Below are 25,430 nucleotides of genomic sequence, written 5' to 3'. Positions count from 1 at the left end.
CATGCATTATCTAAATCTAATATGAAAAAAATCTTCAAAACTTTGTAATAGTACTCATGTATTTTTTATAAGTTCACTTACTCTTAAACTAACATTAAATAAAATTGCACCGAATGCATGCGAAGAAGTTGGAATAATGTGGCCTTAGAAATGCTGATCATAAAATTTTCATTTTATTTTAATGGACTGTTGCATCTCTTTAACCTGTCTAAGGGTATTACTTTAATGTAGCCTTGACAGGCTTCTCTTCCTCCGATAAGTCATATAGAGAACTGAAGGGATGAATTATTTGTTCTCTGACTGAACGATGGCATAGAGTACTTAAGAGACAGAAGTTGTTGCAGAGGTCTTGCTTTTTATATTTCTAATGAATCACAAGAGGTATTGTTCTTCTTCTTTTTTTTTTTAAAATTAGCCTCCATGTTAAAACATTGTATAAATGTGTTACACTCAGTTTGTGTTTGTATGCATGTATGTGTGTGTGAGTTTGTGCACGTAAGCAATTAAAGCCCTCAAACACAGTCCATCTGTAGTCCTGCCAGGGATGACTGTCTTTGAGGTGTCGAGAGATCCTCAAATACACACCAATGAGTTAATTCATATACACACAAAGACAAAACCTTTCTACAAACAAAAGCCTTCCATATTATTTAACATTTAGTCTCTATTTTGACTTTCTAGTTTCTTCTATCTAATACTCAGTTTGACCTTTTGACCACAGAATTACCTTGAATCTCAAGAAAAACTTCTATAAACAAAAGATGCTGTTTTTGCCGTTGTTTTATTTTGAGGCGAGGATACCTAAGGGAGGACATCTCTTGCCGATAAAATGAAAAACATAACAGTTTGTAGGCTTCATAAGACACAAGGATCGCAAGGAACAAATCTATAAGAAAATTCAAAGCATTTAGTTTCCTGGAAAGAAAACAGAAAGTCACCACAAGACAGGAAATTCTCATATTACTGTTTTTCCTGCCAAAAACAATGATCACTAGATTTTTGGCGGTACATTTAGTTTACAAGGGGGGATGGGCAGGGAAAGGAGAGGAGAACGGATTAATGACTGATAAACACAGATTTAAAGAGCTAGACAGTCGACAGTGTCATGATGACTGTTTGCACTTAGAGATCAGGGCTGCCTAACCTATTCCTAACAGAGAGCTATGCAAGATGTAGATTACAGTATTACTGTTTACATTATGTTATCATTCATGTGTCATTTGACTTTTAAACAATGAAGTTTTCATTTAATACTAGTAGATTCATGACAAGGATTGTTTTAAGTGGATCTGAACTGATTTAAATGAGAAGACACTGTGTCTGTGAAAAAAAAACAAGTTTTCCAAGCAGATGTACTGGCAACAATGTCTATATTTGGTGTTAGAAGGGCAGAGGAAAACAATGAGGTGAACTTGGTCACAGTTTTCATTGGCAGATTAAAACTCGAAGACCCTTCAGGCATAAATACAGGCCCCCTGCACGAGCACACAACCGGATGTAATGATGCAATGATGTAATGAGGGCAATGCATTACAAGCAGTACAGCAGCGACTTGTCATTTAAATCCTAAGCCATACCAGTCTTTATTGTCCTCTTGAACTTTCATGGGAAAGTATGATTTACAAAATGTATATCAAGTTCACTTCAGTACGACCAGTGACCAGGACCACAAACTCACCATTAAACTATTTACTGAGGTTGCTGTCCAAAAGAGCTGAAGGACTGAGTTTCCACAGCTCAGCAGTTCTAAACAATCTTTTTTTTTTTTTTTTTTTTAGCAAAAGAGTCACCCCCTTCTGTCCATTAGGAAGAAGACACCCAGAAGCTGTGACCAGGGGGTAGAGTGATTGTCTACTAATTGTAAGGTTTGATTCTCCAGTCCACATGTGGGAAACCCAGCCCGGGAGCGAGGCTGGCTCTGGCGGTCAGAAAAAGCTGCAGTCATTGAACAATCTGTAGATTGCAGCAGACAACTCGGGCTCCGTTGGTTGTGGGGCGCTCCTGGGGGAAAAAACAGAATCCATCAGCCCGGTTGCAGGTGGGCGGCTGTGGCGAGGGGCCTGGGCCGGGACCACCTGATCATCTTTGTGGTGCGATGTGTTCAGTTAATGTTGGAGAGGAATAAAGGAGTGAGAACTGAGAGCTCTGTCATCCATGCTTACCTCCACATTGGGTGTGAGTGGAGCCCTCTAGTGGTCCACCACAAGGGCAACATTATGTAAGTTCCTGTTTGGGCGCTATAAAATACCTAGTTTTCTAAAAAGTTTGATATTTACCAAATTCGTGGAATTTTTGTTTTTGTTTTGGATTATGTGTTGTGTTTCGCATCAGCTATTCAAAATGTGGTGCTTTTCTTACTTTTTATTTATTTAAGTATTTAATCACTACCAGCTGGAGAAAAGGCCACACTTGGTGGTTTGTTTAGTCACCAAACAATTTAGCGGGGTTTTGAAAATGATCATGGTTTGAGTTAAAATAGACCTTTTCACAAGCCTAACTACATTTTAAAACATTAAACTTAACTTTTGCTAGGTTGCCAGGGTAACGTGTTCCAATCCCCAAGAACACGCCCCCAGAAAACCACCGGTACTTCACAATTCCACAGACTTGATTTTAAAACTGGTACCAACTCTGGACCAGCTCCAGATTTTTCTGCGAGACTAGTCTCCTGCAAGATTTGAAATATTTATTGTGTATGTCTGTGTGTGAGACAACAAAACAAGATAGCAATAATCAGGCCAGCCTGCTAGGCTGCTTAGATATGTATGTCTGAGTGTCTGTTGTTACTTTTCCAGTAAATTATGACTCACTCGCTTTGTCATTCAAGTCATTTTAAAGATTGAAGCATTTTACAAGCTGAGCTGAGCATAAACAGTTTACAGAAAATACGTTAATCTTTCACAGCACAGATCACGTCACGTCTCTGCAGATATGATCTAAGAGTCAGCATTGTGTAGACTTTCATTTCGTCGTGAAAACAGCCTGTACTGATTTCACTTAGTATGAAATCTCCAACATCAGGACATTCTACAGGTATCTGTACTGCAAAATGATTCTGTTTCACTTCCCTTCAGTAGAAAAAGCTTTACTTAGTAGTAGACCTGATTTGCTATTATACAGAGCTCTTTTTACTACGTTGATCTGTTAGCTATAATGGATTATACAATTTCATAACATTACATCACGCAAAGTGCCCATTTACTTAATCCAAGGAAGGTCTGGCTGTAGATTGTTTTTGCCTATGAGTGCAGAGTGATAAAGTGTCTGACAGTCAGCCTGCCAGATGGGAGTCACTCTAATCTAAAAGGTGGCTCAGCAATAATGAGACACAGATGGTTGTGGTATGTTTATATAAAAACACATACAAATCACAACCAACCATGCAAGTGTGAACTCCTTTTTTAAGAGTTTCTTTTTTAAAACTGGAGAATAAACTTTCACTTATATCTGTTACAATATTTGTAAATGACTATTTGCGTCGGAAATTACTGGTTATTTGGAGATTTCGATTGAATTATCCTATTATTTGAAGTTATCATTTTAACTTAAATACAGTGTTTTCCATTATCCTACCCAATCCAATTTTAACTGAAGAACACTCATTTTAAAAACGCAAGTTTGAAACACCACACAACATATCCATTAGCATTCTTTGTTAAAATTCTGTCCACACATCTGGACATCTAATATTCACCTTTTTTTCCCCTTTATGTTAGATTTGCATTGTTTATTGTCATTTATGCTTAGAAATATCTACTTATATATGCTTAGAGTTTTATAATTAGTTGTAGATTGATAGAGGTTTGATTCTTAGTCTGCAGAGACGTTGTGTGCATTCCAGAGTGCTCTGGCATTCACACCCACATTCTGGGAGCATGGGAGAGGTCGTACCTTGTCTTATTGTTTTATGGTAGGATAAACGTATCTATATCTGTTTTAGGCTAAGTGCCTTCTGTTTAGATGAACTGCTGGACTTCCAGACCAGCAGGTTTAGGGAAGTCGATTATGGGGTCACACTCTGACCACACACACACACACACACACACACACACACACACACACACACACACACACACACACACACACACACACACACACACACTTACACAACGCACAGGCAAGGTACTCTGTGTGTATGTAGACGTCATATGTTAATGAACCTATGCTTATTCATGTAACCTCAATAAAAGAGCAGTGTTACGGGGGAGCAGATGAGAGCAACTGGGGTCAAGCGAAGGAACGCCGTTTGTCCAGTTCTCTCCCGTGCACGAGAAACATAAAGAACTTTGCCTACTCGTGTCTTGCTTTGCTGTGTAATTTAAGCTACAAACCTATCACTTTATTTCAGGTCTAGAGACAAGTCATTAACCACCTGGACACGAAAAGTGGCAACCGAAAAGAGTGGTTGCTGTGGATTGCAGGCCGGCACTGTGAAATCAGTTGCTAAAATCATCGATGCCTGCAGACCTGTCAGTGACCCTCTGGCAGTGACCACTCACTAGGGAAAAATGTGTATTCCCTAACCAGATGGCTTATGGTAGCTCAGAGCTCCTGGATGAAACTGGCTGCAAAGAGGATATCAAATTTATATGGAAGACTTCACTTATCTGTAAACCAGCTACTCAAACACATTGGCTACCTACTTGCCAAGTTTTGCTACTACTTGGCAAGTAGTTAGCAAATGTCCACAGACAAACGGGCATCTTTAAAACTACCTTGGTGGGGCACCTTATACGTCTTTGCAACCAGTTTCACCTGGTGACTGCTAGCAACCACTCGCCAACCAGTAGGAGAATAACAATTTTTTCTTAGCAATCATGAGTTTGCCCGGGGGGGTCATTGAACAATCTGTAGCACTGTGTTGTTTGGATCCCGGTAAAGACGGTAAAGTGTTTGATCTCAAACTAAAAGAATGAGCTGCAAAAACCTGAAGAGTCATGTTCTCTGTGCTGATTATAATGCATTAAAATATAAATTATATAAATCTGAAGCAAGTCAAAGTAGAGAAACATTGTATATAAGAAGTTTAAAGGTCTCTTAACTGTCCCCCCCCCCCCCCCCCCCTTTTTTTTTTTTTTTAATTTTCTGACTTGGGAAGAAGCTATAATTCAACTAAAAGTATTCAAACAAATTAGTTGCAAATGTTTGCCAGTTGTGCTCTTAAACATAAGATTCAGGTTTGGAATAGTGCCTGGAGAATCCATTGGTCTCTGCTTCCAGCACACGTCTCAGTTCATCTGACCACACACACACACACACACACACACACACACACACACACACACACACACACACACTCGACCTCACCAGTGTGAGTAAGTCTGTCTGGAACTGTTAGACACAGAGAGGAGGTCTGGGAATGCTGAAGGTGGGGGAGTTCAGAGGAAGAAGAGGTAGAAAGTTGCAACTTCAGGGCAATATGGACCGCATGCTATGGGAAGGAATGCATGTGTCTTTGTAGGAGAGTGAAAAAGCAAATGAAAAGAAGAGGAGGGGGAGGAGGAAAGAAGCAATGAGGGAGGGATCTCAGCTAAAGCTGCAGCGTGGCTGTGTCTGAATGAAAGGACCTCTCACTCTCACTTTCTTCTGCTGTCTGTCTGTACCTATGGCTTCTGCAAACGAGCACGTCCAGACCAAACACAGAGCAGAGACTCTCCGAGTGACTTCAAGCTAGAAGTAAATATTTTTCAGAAACTGTGGCTGAGGGTGCAGCATTTTCGATTGCTTTTCGTAAGGTTAGTCCCTCTTTCTAAGAAGATTAGTACTTTTGTTTATTTGCTTTTAGTGCACCAACAAACTTATTTTTGAGAATAAGTTGCAATGTGATTGATGGTCAGTTTCAGTGACGGGAACCTTATCTCTTTCAGGAGCTTCTGCTGTGACGTGCAGGTGTTTATGCAGATATGACTGAGTAAACTCTTCTCATCACAGAAATTTGGGACATTGCTTGGACAGACCTTCAGGACTGCTCTGCAGTTCTCCTGAATAAAATAATTCACTGGATCTTGGATCAGATTTACTATATTTTACCTCATTTTTGTCTCACACATCTTGAGGTTAGCCTACCATGTGAGTGTGTTGTGTGAGTTAGATTTAACTGGAGTTATCCTGAGTATTTTGTAGGTTTCTGGCCAGCTGGCAGGCAGCTGTGATGGAGGGTCACTTCATACACACATTCACACCTCTAGACATAAGCTCACTGATGGCTGCCTGAATCTGCAGAGACAAGCACACCAAATGAAAACATCAAACATTCCACTTTAACTTTCAGTTTCATATTTGCGCTTTATAGACGTGATGTAACCTGTACACTCATTTCCTTTTCTTACCTTTTCTAAACTCAAATACCACATTCACACTGACTTCATTTACTACAATATTGGGTCAAGAGACAAACTATCCAGAACTGAGAGAGCGTATACTTACAGCACGATGATACAGACCTGCAATTTGGTCCCCAGATGCATCTTGCAGCACACATCCCCTCACCACCTTCTCCCCATCCTGCTGTTGCTCCTCCGTACCTGGTGGGGGAGCTGTCACCCTCAGTGTTTGGATTACAAGCCTCCATTTGAGCCCAGGCAGCCATTGGCCTTCTGCAAGGAGTATTCCAAGTTTGGGTGCTGTGATGTGGAAAAAGATGAGGAGATATCGGGCAGGTTTTACAACATTATGGAAAACTTTGACCATTCAGGTTATGCAGCCTGTGGCAAATACGTACGCAGCATCCTCTGCCAGGTAAGAGAAACATTTATTCTAATTTGATTTGATCTCTTTGATTTGATGAGTATAGGTACAAATATTCAAATCAGACTGTGTTACACATGTTCAGTTTAGAATTCAAACTCATGTTTTCCACTGTGTGTATAATAACTAGATTTTATTATGCTATTTTATTTTATTTATTATTTTATTTTAATATGCTGTCCTCTAATCTAGCATCACAATTGTGACTTTTTACATTTAAATTAAAGCAGGTTCCCCTCTGGTTTGTTTTAGCAGGTAATAAATTCTACTACATATTTCCAACAGGAAGATATAAGTGTGTTTAGTCATGTGTAAGAAGCTCATCATAAAGGAGAACCAACAAAATATTTTAACAGTTTAATGAATACATGATGCTTTTAGACAGCAGTTACTCATACCAAAAGCCAAACCGATGTGTAAATTGAACATGGTGAATATAAAGCCCAAAGGATCATCCAGTGGAAATAAACCCTCCAAAATCAAGAACAGGCTGCCTTTTGCTAAGAGAGTTGAAGATGAATGATTGCGATGGGTTTTCTTTCCCTCTGTCACCAGAGCACCTGCTCATGGGGGTCATAAGATTGGTGAGGTTTTCTCTGTTTAATTTGTATTATTGTAGGGTCTGATGCAACCCATGGAGTGGTGTGTATCAGACATCTGGCCTGATTTAAATGTTCATATAACACTACGGTGGATTTTTCAAAAAATATGTTAGTAATTCCTTTACTGTACCGCATAACCGTTCAGTTTATTGTTGCTAACTTTTCTTCTTGATGAAATGACAGTACACATGGGTGTTGAATGAAAACATAGATATCCAAAAATTTCTGCCACAACTTCACCAACTAAGGTGCATGGAGTGGGACACCTGTTGAATAAAAACAAAAAACGCGCCATTGGTTGGACTTCTTACCTGATACATGATGTTCAGGCTTGTAAAAATTGTGGATTCTTCCAGTGAATCCTGCTATTTGATGTAGACACAAAATGTCTGGGTCCATGGAGGTGATGTTGCATGGTCATCTGTTCACAAACATGTACTAAACAAATCACAGATTAGTTGTCATCATTTTTTTTTAAAGCCAAGAAAGTTGAAATGGACTGATTGACTGGAAATCTGATAATTTGCAGTCTTCTTGGTCCTGACTGGTGACCTGTTGGCTAGCCTCACGTGCATTCAAATGTGAGCTGGTCCTTTTCATGCAGCCACCTGCTAGCATTTGGCTGTGGCCATTTGCGAGTTCTACTGTGAGTAGGGAAAACACAAAACTGGCAAAGTAAATTGGGACAGAATCGGCAAATGTTCTTAGCAAGAGACCTAATCAGACACTTAAATCACCCTCACCAGCTGAACATGAACATTTTAAAGAAGCCAATAAAGGTGACGGCGCTATGGCTAAAGTTAACGTGTTTAGATCCAGCCAGGTAGCAGCCTTGGTATGAAAAAGAGGTCAAAGAAAAACAGTCTGTGTCATCTTATCTGGTAAAGTTACAAGTAAGCGTGAACTATGTGCCAGAAAACATTAGTTTCTCAGATGAGGCACAGACATAAGCATAAGACAGCCAGTCTCCAGAGTTTGAACCAGAACAGCTGTATGAAATTGCAGAACAATTTAACAGCACATTCACTTTTCCAGTAATCTCACAAAAATATGCATTAAGGTTTTAACTACGCCATCAGAAGACTTGGCAATATTTGAATGAAGTGCCTGTGCCAACATTAGGTGTGGAGGGGAACAACTGAATTTCACTTAATGACAGCAGAGAGACCATAAGGCAGAGGTAGAAAAATGAACCAGCAATCCCTAGGTGAACATAATATTTTTTTTTCTTTAACTTATATTGTTTTAAAAAGCATTGACTCATACAATTTTGGCATGAAAAAAAAACTTTCCAAATGCATTATTGTGTTATTCTTGCAATGCAGTTTAATAAAAAATAAGATAAAAATAAGATATGAAATACTTTCCTTATCCCATATTTAGGAAATTCATTTTTTAAATAATAGTTAATGATGATGATGATACTACTAATAATAAAGTGAACATGGCAAAACAGAACATAAAATAAAATAAATACTCAACTTTTAGTCTCTGTTAATAGTTTTGGATATTTTTTATTCTAACGAGTTTTTCTATTTTAGTGTGAATGTGTTTTAGTTTCCTTTTTCAGCTCTTTAATCTTAAACAGATCCCAGTGCTGAAATCCAGCCCCTCCCTTCCTGGAATAACCCTTGAAGCCACTCCCACTCACTGATGACATAATTAGGCCCTGACTTTGCAGCTCAGACGCTTACTACGTGCAGATCCAGAGCACAAATTAAATGATAGGTGCAGCACAAATTTGGTCATGGCCGTATAACTGAGATAAAAGCTTCACTATGCAGAAGCCAAAATAATCGGGTGGGTAGCTTTACCATAAATAACACTTTAATTTTTGATGTCAACAAGGAAACAATGAAAACTAACAAACCTGGCGGCTTCCCGGCAGTTTCATACATCATACGTTATGTAAAGATGGTGACGAATCGTCCAAAAATATAGACTTATGTTATTGTGGTAATTATAGCCTGATGTGGTTCTTACCAAGCAGTGCAGGCTGGATCTCAAGTAAAATTGCAGAGCTGCGACTCACGCACCATTTACAACTGCTGGATATAGGTGGAGCTCAGACGAAATATACATTCAAAAAGTTTAGCATGATACACATGTGCTGTGTAGACTGCAACAAAAAGCCTTTAAAGAAACTCTCATTTACATGAGCGCTTTATATGAAAAGTTATGTTAAAAATAAAGAATGCATTTTTGGTTCCATTTGAGGTATGTTGATGCTTTTGTGTACTTTTTAAACCTTTTTCAATGATGATGGTCCGCTCTGTGGTTTTTCGGCTCCCAAGTTCATAATTTGAGGTGAAAGAGGCCCGGGAGGCGGTCAGGTTACCCCGCTGCCAGGGTACTTAACCAGGGCAAAAGCCATACACTGAAGCCGTCTGTTCCAGCTGCAGAACGGAAGCTTCCTAGCACTGATATCAATCACAGCGTGAAGAGAGGGACGGGCAGACACATATTAAAGAGAGAGACAGAGTGGGAAATGAGTGTGTGTGTGTGAGTCAGGGAGACGGGAGGAAGACTGTCATTGTTCTTTGCTTACTTGACCAAACAAACAACCATTTCCTCCTCAGGCCAGGGGTCCAGGATATATCAGGTTGCTGCAAAAGAGGAGCAGAGAGAAAAAGGATGAAGAAAAGCACAGGAATAAGAAGAGATGAATAAAATCAGTGAAGATAATGTCAGGCATAAAGAAAAGAGAAAAACAAATGAATTAACGATAATAAAAACAGACATAGAGATAATTTCAAGGGCATTCTGTTGCCCTTGAAAAGAGTGTGCATTTGTGTGTTATAGTTGTGCTCTGCTTTCACGTGGCTTTCTCGATGGGTTTTCATTTATTTTGTCATCAAATAAACCATTAGCAGCACCCTCAGTTCAACAAGACCCATAAAGGGGCTGTTTGAGGATAAAAAACATTTAGTGAGCACTGCACCAAGCAGCAGAAGTCCAGATTAGTTGTTTCCCTCTTGCATTTTTAATAAGCAAGCTTTTAGTACGGTAGCAATGTGTCTGGCTGTGTACAACGTCTCTTTATGTCTGTCTCCACGTTGGTTGAGTGTGGAGTAAGTGCATATGAGAGCATGAGGGTGGGAATGGATGTTTGTATCTGTGTGTGCCTGTATGTCTGTGTCTATATGTCAGGTTGGGTGTCAGGCGCCACCTCTCTGGGGACATCTCAGGCCCTCCAAGGTTTGGAGGCCTATCTCCCCCCACCACCACTTCCCCTGCCAGTGGCGGACCCCCTCAGACATCGGTGCGTTGGTGGTTCTTTGTGTCCGGGGATGGGCGTCCAGGTACACACCGGCTCACTCCTTGGCGGCCGCTTATCGGGGCCTGGAGCCTGGGGCTCGCTCGGGCCACTTCGGAGGTGGGGTGCCCCCGGCCTCTCGGCCTGGGGCTCGGTCACTCAGGCACAGCTGGCTGCCGGCGGAGCTCATGGGCGCGTCACTGCAACTCCCCCTGGCTTCTGCTCCGCGGCTGCTGAGTGAGCCCTCATCTAGGACTCTCCTCAGCTCTTACCGGGACAGTGGCGCAGCTGCCCCTCTGTTGGTCTTCCTTGGTCTCTTGTGTTCTGGGGGCCTCTGGATGTCTGGAGTTTTGATCTCCTCCACACCTGCTTCACGCCCTGGAGGACGGGGCTGTGGCCCCCCCACACCCTCTAGCAGATTATTACATGAAGGAACCTTTTAAAAAAACAAAAAACAAGCGCGTCCATGCTCACAGGTGTACACACGGGTGATCACACCCACAAACTACACCCTTTTTGGCTCCTACCTCAAAGCACACTGTGTTCTGTTGATCTTATGTGCTGCACAATAATGTTTAACATTTAGTATTTACTGTCATATTCCCATATATCATTGTGATGTTGTTTATTCTATTACTCTTGTTCTCTTCTGCTTGCTTTCTTTTTTCTTTCTCAGCAGGTGATCCAGGTGATTGATATATGCATTTTTTTTTTCTCTGCCCGTTCTGTTGGTTTTTGTCTTTTGCCCTTCTCCCCCGTCCCTCTTCTCAGCTGTTTCTCTTTCCCTCTTTCTTTCTCCCCTTCTTTCCCCCAGTCAAGTCTGTCCCGTATTCAGTAAGTGAAAATAAAATAAACAATAAAAGGTGAATCAAATGGACCATTACGGCAAGGCTGGGATGGTCAGTTTGGTAAAGTAAATCCGTTGGGCATCTTTCTTTGCCTTTAGACAACAATTCTGATGGCAAAAGAGCCAAACGGGACAGGCCAAAAAAAAAAAAGAAAAAAAAAAGCAATGTGTCTGGCTGTTTCACACTGCTCTCTCAGTTTAAAAACTCAGCCTGTGTCATTTCCTCAGACAGGGTCACACATTTACCTCTCATCTGTTTACCATGACTCTTTTTTGTCTCTCAGCTACAATAAAACACCAGCGTGTGGAGCAGTCAGTGGAGAATCTGGAGCATGTGAGATGACAGGAATAAAATCTGAGTCTATTCTGAATTTGACGGCGTAAACACCAAATTATAGCAGCTTGAAGTGGTCGCGTTGTTAGAAACAGCTGCTTGTAGCTGCATGCCTTATTTCTACCCTATCATAGTGGAACCAAAATAGGACAATGGCTGGGATTTCAGCATGACTTGGTCAAACAAAAGATCATGTGCAGTATTTGCAGTTTGCTCTGCCTTTTTGCCAACACATGTCTCTCATTTTCAAGCAAAGAAAACGTCTTCATAACCTTATACCTTCATAACCTTATTGAACTTATACATTTTTCCTTGAACGTAGCATCTGCCCCACATGCCTGTTTACTGCTTTCATCAGCAGTTCCAGCATCTCAGACTGAACACAGCTTTTGTTTGGCCCAGTAGAGAGAAATCTCTTTCAGAGAACACTCTGATCTTTTCCACAGTAGTACTATCAAGATGTTCAACAAGAGTCTGCGTTGACTGTTTTTGCCAAACTCCCCACCTCCCCGTTCTCTGTGATTTATAAAAGTCAGTGTTTCAGTTAACACTTGGATGGAACAGCAGTTTAAGCCATCTGTGCCCTAAAAGACAAAGACAGACACAGAAATGTAAAGTTTGATGGACTACTGTATGATCAGCAACTGTGATGAAACATTTTATGTGATACAGTAAAAAAACAGACAAAACAGTGTCCAAAAAGTATTGATAGTAATCGATTTGTCACACCTTTATATTTAAACATATCCATTTTAGTGTGGGCTACAGCTTGAGTCATGTTACCTACTGACACTGTGAGTTTGTCCATATGTGTGTAATTGTGGTCTAAATACTTAAAAAAAATCTGCTCACAGGAATATACACCAAACACAAAAGACGGCCTTGTAGTCTTACAGGTGGTAATTAGGATAAAAATCAAGGTCAAGTTTTAAGTTCTGGTCACAGCTGGTCAAGGTCTGGCTGACTATACTTGTAATAAAGCAGTAATAAATATCTACATACCCAAATGCTTATATTTGCCCGATTGCCAAATTGTAAATATGACGAAACAGTTATTACCCACAATACACTGTTCAAACTCTGGCGTCATCTTCCTGGTCAAAACTGTTTTTTGTACCACTGGAAAAATTGAACTAGAGACAGTTGGTTGTTGGTACTGTTTCTACATAGAACAGAGATTAGATAGAGGTTTGCATATAGAAACAAAAATCAAACAATTATATTAAAATAAATAAATTTAAAATCTTTACATTTTGCCCCAGACTGCACTGAGTTACAGGATCTTTTCTTTCTTTTAACAACTCTGGAGTAAAGTGCTCTGCTGGTACAAATAATTAAATACGTTACTGCTCATCCATTTCTACCTGATGTACTTTGTCTTACCAAATAAAGGCAAGCGCAACAGATTTATATAACAAAAAAACAAAAAAACAAATGGCAGGTGTTTATATTATTTTCCAGTATGTAGATTCACTAGTTAACAGGACATCACCCATTTATTTCCCTTGTTACTGCTTTGATCTTTTTCTCATAATGAGGCTTTTCCTACATGTACCCAGACTGTTAAAAAAAAAAAATCTGAATGCTGAAGGTAAGAGTTTTACAGCTGTTGTACTTGGTGTACTTGGCGAACAGCTGTTGCATCACTGCATTCAGTGTCAGCATCAAATGCAATTGTTTGAGTGCAAAGTTAAAGAAAGGAGCCAGAAAGCCTGTGATTGTGAGGTCAAGAAACCACTGAAGGTTTTTTTTTTGCGAATATCTGCTTTTGCTTCATTCTAATCAAGGAAGAGATTGCAAAAAGAAATCCTTCAACACAAACGTTTCTCTCACTAGAAAGTCAAGCAAAGACGTCCAGGCAACTTCTGTGACATTGGTCCATCGTTTGGGGACTATTTTTCAACCAGGGCTCAATGAAGACAACAAAAACTTAAAAAATCTTTTAGATAAAAACACATAAGTACATGTCTTCATTTACCAATGTCCTTGCAAAAATGTTACAGCAAATAATTACCAGAAGAGGCATTGTGATGACAGGATTAAAAACAACACGTTTTGTCCACGTTGACGTTATTCAGTGACATAATTTTTAAAGTGCTTTTGAAACTAAATCCACCACTTACATAATCACTGTAATAATCTCCATATATAAAAACAGCTGAGATTAAGCGTCAGACTGTGAAACAACACAAAAATATCCCATATCTGCTGTTCTGATCTGTGCTAAATGAGCTAAATCTTTTGCAACGTTATTTATGTTTATTTATTTAAATATTTACTTTTGTTTAAATACCAAAACAGTTATTTGGAAAACTTTACTGATGTCAGAAATAATTCACTGCAAAGTGAAAATAGGTTTATGAGCCCTTACAAGAAACAACACCAAATTTAATCTAAACACTCTTGATCTACCAAACCAATCTTATGCTGGTTTGTTGTTTGGGATTTGTTTACTGGATCAGTTTGGTTTTTCTGGCAAATGAAAGCGCACCAGTTTGCATGATGATGGTTTGGGTGCCATGGCTCTTTGTGCCTAAGGCACACCATTCTGGGTGTGGACAGTGTGGTTGTGACTTAATAACTGAGTGGACCTTCCTGGGATCCATTTATACCAGGCCGCACTCAGACAGGCTGCATATATCTCAGGCTTGCCCAGTCAAAATGAGGCCCAGAGGCTGTGGAAGAACAAATACACAAATCCATTTAAGTGATTCATTACTGAATCTCATACATTTCTGTAACTCTACCTTTGATATTAGCTCAAAAAAGTTTTACATTTTTAAATCATATGTAATGAAACGGTATCTGTTGTCCTTTGAAGGAGTGTTCTCCATATGCTGCCCACCTGTATGATGCCGAGGACGCTGACACACCCATGAGGGCGCTACCTGGACTCTGTGGGGATTACTGCTCTGACTACTGGCGGCAGTGCCGGTACACGCTCAGCCTCCTGCTTGAGGACGTAGGGAACTCACAGCAGTTTGCAAACCTGACTGCCACAATTGAAGAAGATCACAGAAGGTTTTGTGAATTTCTGGTGTTGAAGGACAAAGAGTATTGCTATCCTAGTGTCTTGACAAATGCAGGTATGAGTTACATGTTGTATGAAGAGGTTAAAAAAATGCATCTCGGTGTAACTAGCCCAGAAAAAGGTCTAGAGTATACAGCCTTGATAGCTCTGAAGCTGTTATTAAACACATCAATCTGTGAGCTAAATGTCAGCGTCAGTATCAAAATGATGCTCCACATCAGCAAACCAGCTAGCATGCTTAAAGTGAAATGTTTAAAATCATTAGTACGAATGTTAATGATGGATGCAAACAGTCTGAACTGCATGCATGAATTTGAAAATATCCGTGTCTGCACTGTCTCACCAAGAAAATCCCTGCAATGAAAGAAAGTGTGGGTGGAAGAGCTCTTCATATTGATTTGTAACTGCCTGAACAGAAGCTGAAAGTACAGTGCATTGCTGTAAAATAATTACAGTTTTAATTTGGTGCAAATCTCTGCAAGTTTGATTGCAACTCAGTTTGCACATGTGATTAGACACATGCCAATCTACTCTCCCGTGTCTTTTTTCCCCCACCCTAAGAGTTAAATGCTAACCTGGGATTGCTAAATGAAGATCCCGAAGGATGTTTGGAGCTGTGCTTACAGGAAGTTGCCAATGGACTCCGTAACCCTGTGGCCATGATCCATGCAGATGATGGAACTCATCGCTTTTTTGTTGCGGAGCAGCTGGGTTATGTGTGGGTGTACTTGGCGAACGGCTCTAGGATCGATCGACCTTTCCTCAACCTGACTAAAGCCGTCCTCACATCCCCGTGGGCTGGAGACGAGAGGGGATTCCTCTGCATAGCCTTACACCCTAGGTCTTTTTTCCAATCAAAATACACATTTAAATAGCAACATTTAGTTTTCAAAGGAAAAATTCATTGTGCCAAAATGTGAAATGCAGCATTTCCATTGAGCTTCTGTTTCGTTCACAGGTTCACCACTGTCAGAAAAGCCTACGTGTACTACTCTGTGTCTGTTAAGAAGGAGGAACGAATACGAATCAGCGAGTTCACAGTATCAGCACATGATGATAATCAACTAGACCATTCTTCTGAGAGGTGCTGTATTTAGTAGGTCCTTGCATGGTCTTAAATGACACAAATACATTCATCATCTTCTCATCTCTCCTGCTGTAGAACCATCCTGGAGGTGGTGGAGCCAGCATCCAATCATAATGGAGGACAGCTTCTTTTCGGTCACGATGGGTATCTGTACATCTTCATAGGTGACGGTGGCCGTGCTGGAGATCCCTTTGGAAAGTTTGGCAATTCACAAAACAAGTCAGTACTGTTTAACTAATGTGTTTGCATGTTTGGATGCATGCATAGACCCACAATGTTGATTTCACATTTTGTGTTAAAGAAGATGTGAAATCTCAAATAACACGCAAATATAATAGACATAGTTGTGATTGTGAAGAATGCTCATCTTTATAATCTTCACGAGGCCTCATGACGTTGTCAAGATGTTGACTTGATAAACAAAATACCAAAGTCGAGTCGGAGCAGGTAAAGCGTCAGAGAGTCCTGCCAAAAATGGGTTCCAGATAGTTAAATTCCTCTCAAATCAAATCTAATTAAAAGGATCACATTTATGAGGAACGTTTCTGCATTGAACAGAGGGCATTATAAATGATAGTTTTGCAAAGACTATAATTCAAAACAATTTCTTCAAAGTGACGAGTGAAAACTTTGTTTGCACGTGTCATAAACAATCATTCATGATAACTGCCAGGTTCTGTGCTGTGCCAGTTTATGGAGATTTCAGTCTTTAATTTACAAAACACTTCAAATAGGCATTCCTCCTCTATGGTTTATCATTATACCGAGAGCTGCATTGATTGAAGTTTATTATTTTTGAATTTTTAGCACAGAAAATTAAAGATAAAGCCAAAAAACCTTTGGTTGCAAGTCACAAAGTTCAGCCAATAGAAAAGAGCATCAGGGAGTTCAAATATTGCTCCTCATGTTTTGTAAATCAATACTTCATCCTGTGAAATGCACTAATAATGTCACATTTAATAGGTAGGTTTGCATTTTAGGGCTGACAAAAATAGCGATCTATCTTTAATGTTTGTATCAAGAAAGCAAGTAAACTTCCTCCAAAACTGGGACTTCATTTAGAGCTGTTAGCACCTTTTCTCCAGAGATGGACAATTTAGCCGTTTGTCTCTTCCTGAGGCTGTTTTTGACAAGCCGTAGTAGCTCTTCTGGGAATGCAGCCTGCCAAGTCTAATATTGACATGACACACTACACACATCATGGACCACCACACACTGGAATGTGGAGGGGAGAGAGAAAGTGAGCGAGAGTGAGTGCAGGGTGGTAAACACTGGAAAAAGTGGACACTGGAAAAAGGCCATAAAGGCCATTAATAATATTTGTTTTAAATTATTCTTTATACAGAAATTACACCCATTTGTGAAGGTAGTTCCTCTTTTCCTTACATTTCTAAGCAGATGAAACAACAAGGGAGAGAAAGGTAGGGAGAAGGAAAGAAACAGCTCATGCTAAACTATCCCACATTGATGGTCAGTGTTATGACAGCCAGTGGATTCAGATCACTACTGTCCATTGTTCATGATAGACGTAGCAGGATGGATTTTGAAGTGTCCAGAGCTATACTCTCTACTCAGATTCATTCAAACAGAACTGCAAAACAGATCTGACCGTGCTTTTCTGGCGTTAAATAAACACTTACGGTTGAACCATTCAGTCACCACAGTCTTTATGATACTCTGAGTCATTCTTCCTTTTTTGTCTGGTCGTTACGTTTAATAGGTCAACACTTCTCGGCAAGGTGCTGCGTGTTGACGTTGACTTCAACGATAACAGTGCCCCGTACAGCATTCCCTCAGACAACCCATTTCTGGGCGAGAAGGAGGCACGGCCGGGTAAATGAATTTCCTGTTTGTGTGGAAGACTGTGATCATGTCTGGTGACTTTGAAGATGCTGAATGGCACACTTATTAATGCTAATCTAGCTTAGCTTTTCTCTCATAATATTGGACTGCGGTGGGACTGTGTTTTTCTTTCTGTGCAAAGCTGGAAAATGACTGTTCGTGTCAGAAGTGCGTCCTCACAGAGGATGTCATTTTTGTTTGTGTTTTCCATCCACGTATTTCTTTCTTTGTTTCCCTGCAGAGGTTTATGCCTATGGAGTTCGCAACATGTGGCGTTGCTCCATTGACCGTGGTGACCCCGTTACCACTGAAGGCAGAGGCAGGATGCTTTGTGGTGACGTGGGCCAGAACAAATACGAAGAGGTAGACCTCATTGTTAAAGGTATGATAATTGTAGTTTGAAGGATGATTTTCTTTTTCTAATATGTTGATTTCCAATTTTTCCAGCATCAAACCGTTTGAATACATATAAATTGTAGAACTTTTTTGCTGAGTAATTTTACTGTGTCAACTCTTATTTTTAAGGAGGAAATTACGGCTGGAGAGCCAAAGAAGGATTCAGCTGCTACGATCGTAAACTCTGTCAAAACTCATCCCTCGGTGAGTCTACAGTCTGGGTTACTGAAAGTCCATAAATACAAGTATATTTTAACCAAATTATTTAATATTTATACAGATATTTAATTTGTAAATTAAATTGTTACAGCACACTCTTTGTTCTCTGTAAAAGCCTCCTTAGAATAGAATAAAAAAACTGTTGTCAACTCAAAAGAGATTTTAAATAACGGAACTTCATTGTCCTTTAATTTCACGAGCTCAGGTTTCTTACAGGGTACAGTATATTTCCTGTTTGTTACAATGATGTAGCAGTGACACTGAATAATAAACGAGGTCTGATCTTTGTTTATGTGTTTGCAGACGATGTCTTGCCAATCTTTGCCTATCCACACAAGCTGGGCAAGTCTGTGACAGGAGGATACATCTACAGAGGCTGTCAGATGCCCAACCTTAACGGACTCTACATCTTTGGGGATTTCATGAGCGGGTGTGTGTTTGTAAAATTAAAATTTCAAATGAAAACACTCGTAGCCTTTTTTGTTTTTGTGGATTTCTACCTAATCAGTGTCCAGTCAGTGTGCTGTTGAACTGCTCTGCACAGGGTTGATTTAATAATTTACAGTAAAAATGCATTGATGTGAAGCTTTTGGACTACAGCTCTTGCTATGCGTAAACATTATATGTATCTCTGTTTGTGTTTAGGCGTCTGATGTCTCTTAGGGAGAACGTTACCACAGGTGAATGGCAGTACAATGAAATCTGCATGGGAAGAGACCAGACCTGCAGATTCCCCAAACTTATCAACAGTTACTATAAATACATCATCTCTTTTGCTGAAGATGAAGCAGGTAATAACTGTGTGGGTCGGTGTGTTGATGTATTGCTACCAGACACTGCATCACTTATTTAATTAGGTACATTTATAATGGAACGATAAACTTGAGCCCCAATCACACACACCTAGAAACAGTCCATGAATCCCCTGGCAGCTGCCAGTTGCTTGTGGAAAATGTGTATTCTCAGACTGGTTGGGGTTGCTAGAGGTTGCTGACAGCTGGTGAAATAGGTTGCAAAGAGATGTAGGCTACTGCACTGAAACCCTCCTTGTGACACCTGCAGCCAACACTATTAAAAAGGTGTAACTTTTTTTCTGTTTCCAGTTTGTGTTGCACATTTCACAGTTTTACTACTGCTCAGTGAGTAATTGACGAATGTTTGCAGACAAGTAAGTTTCTTGCATGAGAACTACAGGCAGTTTTGTCTCTTAGTAACCAAAACAATCAAAGATGTTTTTGGTGTAGCGCCCTCTTTAGGACTGATTTCACATAGCAAGAGCAAACACTCAACATCTAGTCTGGAAATACAATTTATTTTTCTACATGTCTTTGGTTTCCAGAGGATTTCCTACTGGTTTCCTGGTCTGTGTGGCTTAATGTGAAAAGAAATAATTATTTCTAACTAGTACACATGTAGTGTGAAGTACCAAAGTGGATATTTTTACTGGTGTTATTGTTAATGAAATTAGATTACTACTAAACTGCATGATTTCTAAGTTAGGAAATGTTTAGGTTTGTGTTGGTCTTAAAAAATTGTATTTCTCTTCTTTCCTGATAATTTCAGGAAGCAAATTGGAGACGAATGATTAAAGCAAAGTTTAAAATATTTTTCCCCAGAGTAGTGTTTTGGTCTCTCTCTTTCTCCCCCATTTTGCTATTTTTGTACCTCTTTTATTTCTGTCTCCCATCTGTTGTCATCATAAATATTTCCCTCTGTTCCTGTTGTTTAAATTTTTTTCTTTTTTTATCTCCTTCTTTTCTTGCTCACTGCTTCCTATTTTTTTAATCTCCCCGTTTGTCTTTTTATGTTCTGCCGTCTCTGCCTGCTGCTCTCTTTCTCCATTTCGTCTGTGAATTTTTCCAGGTGAGCTGTATTTCTTAGCCACAGGAGTCCCGAGTGCGACAGCAAGAGGTGGCGTTATCTACAAGATAGTGGACCCTTCCAGGTAACTTGCCAATGCATCACTTTACTTCATCAGCAGTTAAGTGCTCATTAAACTACATGGATGTGTGATGTTAAGGTGTGAGAGTGTGAACCCAATAATTATATATGATGGAGGTTTTAAGAGTTGGAATGCTGCTAATAAAATACAGTGCAGCAACATGTTAAAATGTTAAAAGAAGTGCTCAGAGCACAATCATCTTCCATCCCTCTCTAGCCAATCCAGGCAAAAAGAAAGAAATAAGAAAAACAGATTTTTTTAAATCTTATTTATTTAATCTATCTTCATTGACTGTATCTCTGCACTAATACACACTACAATTAAAGTGGAAGCTGCTAAACACCATTAAAAACAAAACATAAAAAAAATAAATGAAAAGATACATATGTGCTTATAGTACCCAATATTGCATGTGTACTAATCTTTTCTGTCTTGGAAACAGGAGAGCACCACCAGGAAAGTGTAGCATCAAGCCTTCACCTGTTAAGATAAAAGGAAAACTAATTCATTTCCACCCAAAAGAAGGTAAAAGAAAGTCTTAAAGTGGTGTTTTTTTCTCGAATTTCCTTGCCCTGCTTCAACCTTTAATAATAATAATAATAATGGATTGGATTTATATAGCGCTTTTCAAGGCACTTTACAAGTGATTCTTTCTAGAAATTGGTGAGTTACATTTCCAGCAGTAAATAAATGGTTAAAACATGCTATTTAATATGCATGTGGTTTCTTTTGGCTTCTCTTGATGTCTCTTGATTGTTCACTTTAATGGGAGCGTTTAAATTTGATAAATCTACCAAATCAAAGCAGTTTCTTGCATCAGGTATCCAACGGATGGTTTTTAGCACTGCATAATTCTTTTTATTTTATTTTTCTCTTTTTTGCAGAGTATGTAATCAACAAGAAACCAACCACCACAGCTGTTCCTACTACAACGACCACTACAAAACCTACAACAACTAAAAAGAAGACAAGAATAGTAATAAAAAAACCTCCAATGCCAACAAGAAAAAAACCAAAGCCACCGCCAACAACAGCAGCAACAAGAAAAACAACAAGAAAGACAACATTACCAACAACAACACTGGCTCTCAAAACCACAACAAAATCTGCGTCGACCACAACAGTAAAGCCAAGAACTGTCCAGATGGCAGCAACAACTCCTGCCACAACCTCGTCCACTGGTAGGCCTGCTGGTGTACCCGTTTATCAGGCTAGCTCCACTGATTACCCAGTTTCTAGCCAAACCGCTAACCCAACCACTAATTTGACTATTAAGACTAAAAATAAGTCCACGAGACTGGTTCACACCGTGGCACGAGGAGAAGCCAGCAACGCCAAAACTGGTGGTTTCTTCGCCTACATTCTGATTTTGTTTCACATTTTTACATCTTAATTACTAAATTTATGTTTGCTTCTAAGTAAAATCCTTTGCAAATTAGGCTTAAGTGCTAATAATTTAGCTTAGCTTTCTTTTTTTTGGGGGGGGGGAATCACACCTTCTTGGAATAAGGTAATTATAAAATCTATGCAGGCTTTCTCATGATCAAAAAGTATCAGCAGTATCTCCTAAAGGTCATGTTAAAATGTTATGATTTAATCATATTTAAATTGGTTTTAAGGGTTATTTATGTTTTTCTTCAACTAAATAATTTGCTATATAGTTTTTGGCCTTTTAACTGGTTTTACACACCGTTTTGAACTGATTAAGAATATTGTGAATATTTATATAGAAATAAATAACACATAAAATGATTTAAAAAGTTTGATAAATATGCCCCTTGGACATTTTCTCTACTTTGTTGAGGCAGATAAGCCATACTGTAACCTAAATGGCAAAAAAAAAAAAAAAAAAACCAGAGTAAAAAAACAAAAGGTGACTTTTCTTAAATCAATATGCATTCAAAAAATAAGTAGCTTTTTAAGAATTCATTTTTGCATCTCACCTGTCTATACAGTTTAGCAAGTCTGTGCACTGGAACATAAACATGGGGAATGGAAAATAATTTGCATAATTTGCAGAGAAAATGCTGTAAAATTATTGTTTATCTTAATTATAACTGAGTTTACTGCCTCACCCTCTTGGCTTAGTTTTAATCACAAGTTTAATTATTCAGACTAAGCCATTTGCATTTGCACAAGCTTTTGCCTGACTCAGGTATCGTGGAATTGACTAAATTGGCTTTGAATCCCAACTTCAGACCTGCTAACATGCTATTCTTTGGCTGGTTCAAGAAGCTAAAGCAGGATAAATGGTGCTTATTTATGCATTAGGTTTTTGCACTGCTTTAATTTAAATCAGGTGTTTTGGCATAATTTATTATGAATAAATTGTTCTGCATCAGCCTCAGTTTGGACATTCATCCTTTTGTGTCTGTGTCTACGTCCTTCCTTTGTGGTTGATACTATTTTTCCTTTGTCAAATAGTACAATGAAAAATATATATTACAATATAGCCACCTGCACAGCTAAAGCTAGCATTTTAACAACATGATATCTTATTTAAATACCTACATATATAAAATACCAAAAAATGGTGGTTTTACATTTTTTGTCTGAATACAGAAATTTTCTAGATGTATTTACACTTTATTTAAATGATAATAGAAAAAATAGTAGTATAGTAATGAGTAGTAATGAGTAGTATAGCTAGCTAACTTGCTAACTTTGCACATAACCCATTTCCTAGCAGGCTAATTAGTCGCTAAAATATCCTCTTATTTATATGATTTTTCTGCATCTGATTCTTAACAACAAAACAACCTCTGTTTCCCAAAATGTCAAACTTGTTTTATATTAACATTAGTTTCAGCACCTCATAAAACAAATAAAAAGGGTGATTCTGTCTCTTCATCAGGTTATCGCGCAACCTCCACGACTGCAGACTCATCTAGGATTGCAAAAACCCCAACCATCACCACACCTTCATCAGGGAGACATGGGAGACCCCTTCAGTACCCCCCTAGCACCACCTCACAATATTTCAAACCACAACTCCTTACCACTCCATCCACAAAATTGCTGAAGCAGCCCCACATGACTTTAATCTCCACACCCTATCCAAAAGCTCCTGACCATAGGATGACCACAGCATGGCCACCGTACTTCAACCAGACGCCCCTTGTACCATCCTACAGGCCCCAGAGACCACTAATCAACACTACGCTGCTTAAAACACAGGAGGAAAAGCTGTGGCTTGGTGAGAAGCTGGAAAGTGCAGGAGAGGGCAACCAAGTGTTTAAGAGGTCGAGAGGACGGGGTAGAGGTCAAGGTTACAAGAAAGCAAGAGGAGGGTGGAGGCTGCGGGTTGGCTCAGTGCGACTTGTAAGCGCCGAAGGTTTGCCAGATCGAGGCAGAGTGGAAATTTTCATCCGTGGCCAGTGGGGTACAGTGTGCGATGACCTTTTCACCATCAAGTCAGGTAGTGTCGTGTGTCGTCAGCTTGGATTCTCGACTGCCCTGGCAGTGATGAAGAGGGCTGTCCTGGGGGAGGCGGACGACAGTGTTAGGATATTCTTGGATGATGTGGAGTGTGAAGGTGGGGAGAGATCACTGCTCGAGTGCAAGAGGTCCAGGGTTGGGAAACATAACTGCTCACATGCGGAAGATGTAGGGGTGATCTGTGGTTAGCAAGGAGTTGGTTAAAAGAAAGGGAAAAGCATTGGGAGAACTGGAAAAACTGGAAAAAATATATGGGACTATCACATACAGACAGTGATTGTATAAATGATTATTAGATCCCACACATTTTTTTAAGGATGACTTTTAATTAATTGCAATTTTCAGAATTTGTATTATCCTGCTTTTGCATTTCTGCACGTTACCTTAAAACTGCTCTATTTGCGTCTTGGAGAGAAGTGGAAAAGAAGAGCATGCATCCAACTTTTCACTGGCTTTGTGTGATCTATATGCAAGTAGCTCCTTCTAAACTCACTGAATCCACAGTTGTAAAGATAATAATCAGTTACAAGTTGAAACAATGATGATTATAGTAAACAGCAACATAGTATCTAAACCATAATTACATAAACACGGTGTTACCGCTCACAAAAGGGACTCTTTCTTAACCCCTTGTGAGTATTGTACTTAAATTAATTTTGGTACTCAGCAGTTAATGGTTTCATAATGTTCATGATGCAAATCAAGCTAAAAACTGGTGGATTGAGTGAGTTTTGGAGGTGCCTTGACATTTAAAGAAAAAAAAAATCCTGCTAGAACACACAAACATTTTTTAAATGCATAATTTTACTAGATTTATTTTCTGAGGCAGATTTTAAATAAATTGCACATGGAAACATGTTGAATGTAGTTTTAAGATGAAAAAATTATCTTTAACCAGGAAATGCTGGACATTCTGCGGATTGAATGTAATGTTTCCAGGTTTACATAAAGAGATGTTAAAGGCACAGGGGGCCTGTGATGTAAATAAAGTTTACTGCAAAGTGATTTTCTTCTAAGTCTCTTATTTGCTGTCAGTGAATTTTATTGAACAGTATCTGATTCTGCTTCAGCAACACTTCTAAGCACTTTGTTGTGTAAAACAATGAGGATTTGTAATATATTAATCTGAAATTTCTGAGACAGTTTACAGAGCATTTGACCCATTTGTCACTGACTTTTCTTGACTTACACGTAGACCTTAAACAGGAAGTAAAAATGTTTGTGATGAAACTGTGGAAACAGTCCTTACTGACCGTAAAGATATTTTCTGTGGCCCCAAATAAACATCCACACATTTTATGGTCAGATGGAATAAACATTGAAGATCTTTTTGTTTCCTGATAGGCCATAATTATCTGTTGTTGCATAAATAATAAGTAATTCCACTTAAACAGAATTTAGCTTTGGGGATGAGGAGGTCCAGCTGTCCAGCCTTCTTATGTGCACGCACATCAACATTTTGACAGAAGGAAAAACTGATGAGTTGATGAGTTACACTCAGTGGGCTGGAATGCACCACATGTCAACATTTTCTTTACATTTCAATTTTATAATTAAATATCACGAAATCTAAGGCTTGGTCTTATTTCCTTCGTCTGACTTCCTTCATTCTCACTCCATATATTTGTGTAATCATTAAAACATGAAAGTCAGCAGAGTGTAAAAGAGGCGTTATTACAAACAGTCCCA

General features: G+C 39.2%; 1 protein-coding gene across 1 annotated transcript; it reads left to right on the top strand.

Annotated features, from left to right (window-relative positions):
* The first annotated feature begins 5,333 nt into the window (after window positions 1-5,333).
* On the top strand, window positions 5,334-24,746 carry LOC309687202 (HHIP-like protein 1). The gene is made up of 15 exons (XM_082501982.1): window positions 5,334-5,735; window positions 5,868-6,738; window positions 14,608-14,872; window positions 15,379-15,658; window positions 15,776-15,901; window positions 15,980-16,123; window positions 17,625-17,737; window positions 17,988-18,128; window positions 18,272-18,346; window positions 18,665-18,791; window positions 19,007-19,152; window positions 20,225-20,306; window positions 20,746-20,828; window positions 21,188-21,484; window positions 23,158-24,746. Exons 2-15 carry the CDS (start codon window positions 6,433-6,435, stop codon window positions 23,928-23,930), a joined length of 2,958 nt encoding a protein of 985 aa, XP_082358108.1. The 5' UTR covers window positions 5,334-5,735; window positions 5,868-6,432; the 3' UTR covers window positions 23,931-24,746.
* Window positions 24,747-25,430: the final 684 nt, after the last annotated feature.

Source organism: Aulonocara stuartgranti (genome assembly GCF_965226115.1).
Source record: "Aulonocara stuartgranti genome assembly, chromosome: 14".
NCBI classification, from domain to species: Eukaryota; Metazoa; Chordata; class Actinopteri; order Cichliformes; family Cichlidae; genus Aulonocara; species Aulonocara stuartgranti.
This window is presented reverse-complemented; position numbering and strand designations above follow the sequence as displayed.